The sequence below is a fragment of the Scylla paramamosain genome, chromosome 43, assembly GCF_035594125.1.
Source record: "Scylla paramamosain isolate STU-SP2022 chromosome 43, ASM3559412v1, whole genome shotgun sequence".
Lineage (NCBI taxonomy): Eukaryota > Metazoa > Arthropoda > Malacostraca > Decapoda > Portunidae > Scylla > Scylla paramamosain.
In genome coordinates this window covers 2,786,661-2,796,244 of record NC_087193.1, presented here as the reverse complement: position 1 = coordinate 2,796,244, position 9,584 = coordinate 2,786,661, and the positions used below count along the sequence as shown (strand labels likewise).

The window sequence follows — 9,584 nt, the reverse complement described above, 5'->3', positions numbered from 1 at the left end:
GAATTAGGTGAGATGTATACAGCACAGATAAATTTAGTTTGAGTGACTCTGTAGTTGTAGCCAGATGGTGGAAAACTCGGAAGATTCAAGAGGGGGGGGGCACGAGAGTAGGTTAAGTCGTTGTGCACATAAACACAACATTCAGCTTTGGACTGAAAATGAGGATAGAGAAAGTAGGAGGGAACAGAAAAGGGGCTCCTGTCAGTTGCCTCAGACACCTGGGTTTCAATGTGGAAAAGATGAGGTTAAGAAGAGGAGAGGTGGCATTCTACAGACTGAAAGTTAGATCTTAGACTACGAATGTTGAACTTTGCCTTAGATAAAATTCTAATGAACTACAAGCAAATTTAATTAGTATCTAAGAAAGGCTTCTCTGAATTAGATGCACACAGTACACAAGACCTAAGCAAGACTTAAAAATTTTTTTACCTCTCTTTTCATTTCTTCTTGTGTGACTTCGTTTTCTTCTTCGATGTGCTGGATTTTTTTTTTTTTCAGCTTATTGCCTTCTGCCAATCCTTCTTGCAATAACCCTTTTGACTTTAAAGAAAATGTTATCAATGGGATAAAAAACATATCAGGCCTTTTTTTTTTTAGCAAATTACAAATACTACATACTATGAAGAAAAGGGTAAAATTATATCTTACCCTCTCTGCAACTTGACCTAATTTAAACAGTTCTTCTTGTGTCTCAGATGTATTTTTCTTTGCTTCTGTTTTGAGTTTTGTTAAAATACGCATGATTTCATCATACTGGTTGATTACATCTTCACTCTTCAGACTTATGTCAGAGAAACCTTTGCTCAAGTTTAGTTCCTCTAAAAAATTCTCAAGCTAGACAGTAGAGTCTCTGAAGGCGGAATCAGATTTTGACATCTCCAGTTCCAGATTACGAACCTAATGGGAGAAAAAAATAATGTGCAAGCACAGTAGATCATGTTAATCTGTCATTGTATACACAAGATATATATATATATATATATATATATATATATATATATATATATATATATATATATATATATATATATATATATATATATATATATATATATATATATATATATATATATATATATATATATATATATATATATATATATATATATATATATATATATATATATATATATATATATATATATATATATATATATATATATATATATATATATATATATATATATATATATATATATATATATATATATATATATATATATAGACACACACACACGCAAAAGACAAAATAAAACAAAAACTCACCTGATTACCCATCTCATTTCCTAATTGTTCTTGGAATTCAATTTCCCTGCTAGCTTCTTGACTGTGATTCTTCAATTGCATCAACTCAGAGCTACTGTATGTTTGTTGGTTTTTGAGCTTCTTCAAACGATTAACCTCTTCAGATATCTGTGGAAGAAAAATATGATGTCATCACTGTGAATGGCTGGTACAACATTCACATGGAAGCTGCCTTTGATGAGAGGGGAAAGCTGAAGTCAGCAAAGAAGACAGTAATGGTGCATAGAGAAGGAAGAGATGGAATTATAGATCTGCCAATTACTATTTAACAGATAATACAGCACTTGTTGCAGTGATGAATGTTCCTCATACATACCTTACTCTCCTCAGTATTCAGTTCCATAACTGACTACTTCATGCTCTTTTCCATTGCAACTTTGTTTTGTATGACAATTTCAAGTTCTTGCAAGTATTTAATTTCACCAAGTCATCAGAATACTGGAAAAGGAAATGGGAATACTTATAACATCAACACATAAAATTCAGATACAAAATAGCAAGTACACAAATTTCTACAGATCAAAAGTGAGAGGACCAGAGCATTGAAGAAAGTAGTGCATGGACATGAGATGATGAAATTTTTGGTAAAGATACACATCCAAATAAAAGTGACAAACACATATGGAAATCAACACAATAGATGATGCAAACTAGATATCCTTCATTATAAACAAAAGCACAGAATTAATACATAAAATAAATAAATGACTACAATGGACATACATTGCTTGAGCTGCTTCAGTTCATCGATAACCTTGGGCAGAGATTCCAGTTCATGGTGTTTTGCTTCTAGAGCTTCACTGAGTTCCACCATATCACTGTCACTCACATTATTCTCGGCCTTTATGTGTTCTATATGTGCCTGCAATTAAGAACCTCCAGAGAATCTCAACAATGACTATTCTCAATCTATGTGTAACCTCCCATGAGTAAAATTGAACTAATAGCTGGTAAATGACTAATGAATCTTTTGGACAACTTTTCCTGTCACCTCATACAAGCCTATAACACTCCCATGGAAAATATCAATGTCACATTGTGCTTTCCTCATTGTTAAATAGTAATTTTTAGCTTTTTATATCTAACACTTTCTTCGCACTGTCTATCCACCACATGCAAGGTTGTCCCCCAATCTTACACCTCACACATCCAATCCAATCACTTTCTTCTTCCATCCTCTTTACATGTTGCAACCATCTTAATATCCCCTTATCTGCTTAATCACCCAGCTCTCTTCCAGCATGTTCTCTTTTAGGACTTCTTTCTTTTTCACTCAACATATGTGTTACTCCACACATTTCTCAAACAATTCATCTCTATTATTTAAATGCAATCTTCACTTCTCTCCAGTTTCCTTGCTCCAAGCATCAGATTTCTTATACCTCAAGGCAAGCATTCTCTTCAGCATCATCACTGCACTTGAAAGCCTCTATGAAAACACATAGAGGACTAGTGGTGTCATTGTCAAGATCATCTTCAGGCATTGAAGAGTCCATGATGGAGTTAATATGGACAAAATCCACCATGAATGCCAATGCAGCCAGGACAGCAGGCCGTGTGTGGAGATCCAACTGAAATGTGCAGGAATACATTGTATATTCTCTCTCTCTCTCTCTCTCTCTCTCTCTCTCTCTCTCTCTCTCTCTCTCTCTCTGCAAGCTAGAGAAGCATTCACCAAAAGTGGTTTCAGGAACAATGAAACAATGAAAAGAGATGGAATGCATATTTTGAATGACTGTGGTATGAAAGAATTGACAGCTCTTCTATTACATCAAGATTCACCATTAATGGCTTCAATACCCTCAGACAGGAAGGAAAACTACCATGACATCCATTTTCAAGAATATCTATTATAATGAAAAGGAAGCATTACAACTACACATCAGCTAAGTTCACTTTCTTTGGATAACCTTCTCTAGAAGCTCTCAGGAATGTTGTGTGCTTCTGAGGTCTGAGCCTTACTATGTCACACCTCCGTAGGATATTTTTATATGAGGTCTGTACCCACAAAATATTTCAGCACAGAACCTACACCTACACTGTACTTGCAAAGCCTGTCCATGTCCTACCTGAACCACACTTGTTGTTCAGTGGCATTAATAATTGTTATTAATAATGTTAGACATTAAAATTAACTTAATTGTCACATAAATTCTAATGTGACGTGTAATTCCTAATTTTTACTACAAAATTAATACACATTATATTAACAATATAAGTGGTAGTATTTATTCCTAAATATACCTGGAGAGATGTGAGCATGGATGGAACTAAAGTGAGTGAGAGTAAGAGTAAGGATGATGAATGTAACTTTCAGTTGTGAGATGCCATGGATGGATGGAACTTTTGGATACTCTATTTATTTATCTATCCATCTGCCAGGTATATCCCATACACAATGGGTTTAACAAGACATGCCCACTCCCTGCCTACACACCTCACAATCACACCCACAAACACAAGTGAAAGAAAGCCACCTTAGCTCCAAGTTTCTAAAGAGAAGGGTTCTGGTGATTCAAATGTAGTAAGTGGAATTCGTATTTGGTGACAGTAATGACGGCAGTGATGGAAGTAAAGTGGTGGTGAAAATCACAAACAAATGACAACATACCAGTGACAAAGGAAGATTTGGTGAGTTGGAATGGGCAGTCTATATTTTTCAGTAACTTAGGAAGTTCTTAAAATCTAGGGGGCAGTGTATAGCTGTGGTCCAAATGCTGATAGATGAACTGAAAAAAAGAAGTTATCACTTTCTCTCCCTCTATCTACTCATTTTCTTATTTGTACATTATCTACCTATCCTTCTATCTACCTTCTGTCTATAGCTTCATGGTTAAAAATAAAAGATGAATGCAATTTGCCAAGTGTTAAATTTTCTTAAAAATATGTCCAAATCGATAAAGAACCCTTTCCAATGTGGATTCTGACGTAATTCATGGCTTTCAAAATTCCTCTATCTAAAAGTAACGATCACATAATCCTCCACATATTAAAATAAGATGAGAGATGGTTGAAAATCTTTGACATAAAGACAAACAAGTTGATTTCTGCACCAACACTAATCCCTAATCAAGATGACCACTTAATACTTTGATTACTTACATTAAAAATATCCTTAAAGTCATTAGTGGTGGGAGTAAGGAGAGTACGACGTTGGTATGACTTCCCTCTGCTGCTAAGGAACTCCATGATCTTGTTGATGCACTGAGTCTTGTGGGCCGGGTCATTAACGTATCGTGTCTCTTTCCGAGTGGAGGTGTCTATGCCAGAGTTGCGGGCAAAGTCTGTGGACAATCTGCAAGGAGAACACTTCAAGGTAAGCAGTATTTCAAGTGATAATTTTCTAATATATATATCTTTTATACACAAGCATCAATTATTTTCAGTTTCTTTCCTACTAAAGTATGTGTATGAAGGAAGACTCAATCTAATATGAAATGTAAGACTATTAGGAAGATTAACCTGTCCCTCAAAACAATAATACTGATGTCCACTATCATCTGTAGTGAACTTCTTACCTTATCCCCTACTGATCTAATTAGCTTCAACATATTAACCATAGCTCAGTTGTAAGCACTCTATATACCTTACACTTTTATCATAATGGATAAAACTCTTTTATGATGTATCTTTGCTTACCAAATGAACTTTCAATCCTATAAAAGCATGAAGTACAACCAAAAACTAAATGTACATGTTAGAAAAAGAATCATATACTTGGAATTAAACTCATGAATTATGAAGATTTCAGAATACAGAACAAAGGGAAAAGAGGCTGAGGAGTAAGTACAGTATTCTTGACATTACACTCCTATATCCTCTGAAGAAGTTATCAGGAAACTCATCAAGAATAAAGTACTCATTTTCTTGGTTTCAGGACCCCTGGTGCCTGAAGGCTGACTCTCCCTGATCCAGATATCCTCATTGCTACTTCATTCCCACTGGAAAGGACAGGTTAAAATAGTGAAAAGTTGTTACATATAAAACATGGGTTAGGAATTCATCCATCTTCTCTAATTATCAACAATATGTTCCTCCATGATGAACCTACATTCTTGAAATACAGAATTTGGCAAGTTTATACAAGTGCACCTGTTGTAACATTTTCTGGTAGATTTTGATGTGCTTTGAGTGAACTGACAACCATTTCTGCTGCAAATAGTTATTTTATTTATTTATTTTTTTATAACCCCCACATACATAAACCAATGACTTGCAACAAATACAAGCAGAGATTCATCCCAAAAACACCAAAATCTACTAGAGAAATGTAGTTTTGTCCTCACACACACACACACACACAAAAAAAATAAAATAAAATAAAATAAAATAAAAAAATAAAAATAAATAAATAAATAGAAATAAATAAATAATTAAATAAATAAATAAATAAATAAATAAATAAATAAATAAATAAAATAAAAAAATAAGAATAGCCACACCTAATCTATCTAAACCTAACCTAGCCAAACTTAACCTAACTAGACCTAATGTAACCTAACCAACACTACCTGCAGACCATCATGGCGTGAAGTAACCTGGGTATGTGGAGGAAGCAATAAATCTGATCAAAATTAATATCTCAGGAATGAACAATTTGCAGCAGTAAAGATAAACATCACTGTGTTATATGTGGCCCAAATACTTCACTGAGAACAATGTTTATTTGCAATGAGACAGGTGCACTTGTATAATACCCAGATATCTAGCACAAAGTTTGGGTAAATTTATAGTTTAAGCCAATGTCCCCAATCTCTACCCACGGCCCCCCAATCCCTCAAGCAAGCTTGGGGGCCTGTGGGGAACTGGGGGTTTTTGGGAGGGGAGCCATATACGAGTGATATATGGACTTTAAAAATCTAGGGAAATTTCTCCAAAATCTAGAGAAATGTAGGGAAATTTCCCTAAATCTAGGGAAATTCTCTATATCTAGGAAAATACCCCAAACTCTCCCTCTCGCAATTTGACAAGACATTGAGAAGCACCTAACCTAACCTAACCTAAGCACCTAACCTAACCTAACCTGCCACGCAGGAAGATGCGTTCCTTCCAGGAAAGTTCCTTTAAGGTCAGAAACGCTGAAGTTGCACTGCTTACTGCGCTTCTTTTTCGGCAGCTTGTGGTACCGGCCGCAATACCACACACGCCTGTCACTGTGCAGCTTACACGGCGTGTGGCACTCGGGACACTCGACTGCAGTGGGTAAAACGCCGTGTTCCCTCAAGAACTGGTAGCACAAGTCATCTTTGCGGTGAAACGTAGCGATGAAGAGCCAATAATCAAATTTGCAACCAGCACAAATAACGTCAACAGTAGCCATGGCGGAAGTGACCGGAAGCGGTGTGCACACACCTGCCCGCACAGCTTATGGGTACTTATAGAGACTTCCTATTGGTGCAACTCGTGGTGTTAAGTGGTGGTAGCACGTGATTGGCCCGAGGAATTATAGACACAGTGACCCTATCCAGCAGCTACCCACAATTCAAAGCATTAAACAACTGAAGTTCAGGCAACAATACACCATTTATGTTTACCTGTGGACTTAGAAAAAGTTGAGAGCGCTGTGCATTCCCAGGCCTATTGTGGCGTTATTATTAATTTCCGACAAGTAGTGTAATCATTAGAAATGATGTGAATAGTGAGAAGAACAAAATGAGGTAGGTTATTACCACATAGTGTGTAATGGCTTAAACTATAATAATACCAAAGTTTGTATTTTACTGATATTTACCATAAAAATCTAAGAAAATACCATCTTAAAAGTCCCTACCCCCCCACTCTTCCCACTATAACCAAAATGCAGCTCCCCTTATCCAAAGCAGGATTTGTATATCATACTTCCACTTATAAGCTGTTTACATTCCTGCAATAATTCAATACACACACACACACACACACACACACACACACACACACACACACACACAAAGTATAGAGTTGTCCTTGAAATATTGTCACACCTAAGAGAAAAAAAAATAAATAAAAAAAAAACTCCACCAGCCCAGTGATTGAACCAGAGATACATTGCTGTTGCTCTGCTGGTGTGCCTCCCTCACTCCACCTCCACACCCAACATCCAGTAAATGTCACATAAGCCTGTGTTTTGAAATGCTTTGCTCTCTCACCACAATTTTCAAAGGGCACAGAGATGATTAGCCAGATTATCAAGGGTGCTTCTCCTGTTAATAATATAGAAATCTTGTTAATCTACCATTAAAGCCATAAATACACGCTTAAAAAGCCGTGTAACTTCAACTAGCGTCCTTGGCATGTAGTGGAGGCGAGGCGAAGTTCCAGAATATGGGCCATAGTATCCTAATTGTCAAACAGCCTCACAACTACCGTGTACAGTCTTCTAAAGGTACCAGAAATTATACCCATGTCAAGCATTAACAAGAGCCCAAAATAAGCATACTTAAGCATAGGAAAGTCTGATCCTCCCAGCCCACTCCCTCCAATCAGGCGTGTCCCGCCCCTACCCTACATACATTTCCTCGCCATGTACTCACCTCCCAGGACACTCTCAGTGGTTTGCCTTGGTCAGCTAAATAAAGACAATAAGTAATCAGCCCCACTCGGTCTGTACACATGAAGGAAACATCGAATACCAGCGCGTCGCCTCTGTTTACAAATCCGCTGCCGTTGATTGGTATCATTGGTTGGAAATTTTGAACCAACGCGTTCATATTTCAAAATAAAAACATCACATATTTTCCTACTACCTGCTATTACTATTACTTTTTGATAACATAAAATTATTTATTCTGATTATATTTACAATTCTTAACCTGAAAATATTCTAAACAAAATATTTTGAATAAACTTATATTAAGATATCTTGCAAAAGTAGTTATGAGGAGCAATCATATATATATATATATATATATATATATATATATATATATATATATATATATATATATATATATATATATATATATATATATATATATATATATATATATATATATATATATATATATATATATATATATATATATATATATATATATATATATATATATATATATATATATATATATAATCCAGAAATTAGATATATAATTAGAAAAATTAGTATAGATGTAAAGAAAAGACTGTTACAACTATAACAGTAAAATCCCTCTTATCCGGCATTCGAGTATCCGGCAGCTTCAAGTATCCGGCACATTTTTCCGCGAGCCTTTAAATCAATAAAAAAATCAATGTGTACTCATAAAATCGATTAAAATTCCCGCGCGAGGCATACTTTGTCCCTTGGCCACCAGAGCGCACTGCTTTGCGCCATCCGCAGCCCACTGCACTGTCTTTACTCAGTGACTCAATCCTGCGTGTGCACTGTTTATCGCCTGACATCATGCCTAAAGTTGTAGAAAAGAGGAAGCGTGTTGTGCTTACACTTAAGCAGCTGATCAGATCAGCTGCTGATTAAGATCAGCGGATCTTTGTTATGGTAAGATGCGTGAATGTAGGGTGGTGATTGTGGACATAATTTCACTTTTATTCAAGTATCCAGCAATATTCAAGTATCCGGCATGTCGGCGGTCCCGTTGATGCCGGATAAGAGGGATTTTACTGTATATCAAATTAGGCAATGTTTTCCAGAGAAATGATACTCGTTACAGACTTATAAGCCTATCGGCTGATCTCAAAGAGAGAGAGAGAGAGAGAGAGAGAGAGAGAGAGAGAGAGAGAGAGAGAGAGAGAGAGAGAGAGAGAGAGAGACCTTATTGTTGTAGTAAAAAGTACAACAAATGAGGAAGACGGGTCCTCCCGGTCTTCCCCTGAACAAGAGGCAAACATACAGAGATCAGACGTACATCACATTACAAAATTGCACATAGATATACATACACATATACATACATACAATACATATACAGATAATACATATACATACATATACAAAGGTACACATACATGCATACATATACACGTACATATACATACACACATACACATACACATATACATACTTACACATACACATACATACTTACATATATACACACACATACATTTATTTACATACATACATACGTACACATACACATACATACATATACACATACACATGCACTTCCATATATTAGATCTGTATATGCAAAAGGGGATACGTGTGCACAGGCACAGAGACACTATATATAAGGGAGTCATCTGTTCACAGCCAAATAGAGATCTGAGTAATGAGGAGAGGTAGTAGTGGTACACCCACACACCCACACACTAGTGACGGACTGACGTACAGCCAGTAGGGGGCCCATGAGGGTATGTGTACA

At 36.0% G+C, this 9,584-nt stretch overlaps 1 protein-coding gene across 4 annotated transcripts; it reads right to left on the bottom strand.

Annotated features, from left to right (window-relative positions):
• Positions 1-266: 266 nt before the first annotated feature.
• Positions 267-7,967, bottom strand: LOC135093552 (kinetochore protein NDC80 homolog). 4 transcript variants are annotated; one of them, XR_010263415.1, is made up of 8 exons: positions 7,815-7,967; positions 4,408-4,600; positions 3,917-4,034; positions 2,029-2,876; positions 1,622-1,743; positions 1,267-1,413; positions 649-897; positions 267-540 (listed from the first exon to the last, which is right to left on the bottom strand). XR_010263415.1 is itself a non-coding variant. In XM_063992906.1 (8 exons), the coding sequence occupies exons 4-6, from the start codon at positions 2,829-2,831 to the stop codon at positions 1,736-1,738; spliced, it is 291 nt and encodes a 96-aa protein (XP_063848976.1). In that variant the 5' UTR covers positions 2,832-2,876; positions 3,917-4,034; positions 4,408-4,600; positions 7,815-7,967; the 3' UTR covers positions 267-897; positions 1,267-1,413; positions 1,622-1,735. The 4 variants fall into 4 exon arrangements, 2 of the variants coding, with proteins under 2 accessions (XP_063848976.1, XP_063848975.1); XR_010263416.1 differs by adding an exon at positions 5,165-5,246 and having other exon boundaries at positions 267-897; positions 7,815-7,963; XM_063992906.1 differs by having other exon boundaries at positions 267-897; positions 2,029-2,167; positions 2,688-2,876.
• Between the last annotated feature and the right edge of the window lie 1,617 nt (positions 7,968-9,584).

Bases quoted from the DNA above. Each gene is read 5' to 3' on its own strand.
- LOC135093552 (XM_063992905.1), bottom strand. From the start codon at position 5,168: ATGAGTACTTTATTCTTGATGAGTTTCCTGATAACTTCTTCAGAGGAT. The intron at 4,601-5,112 runs GTAATGTCAAGA...TTCTCCTTGCAG, and splicing joins TCTTCAGAGGATATAGGAGT to ATTGTCCACAGACTTTGCCC. The intron at 4,035-4,407 runs GTAAGTAATCAA...TCTTTTTTTCAG, and splicing joins ACTTTAAGGATATTTTTAAT to TTCATCTATCAGCATTTGGA.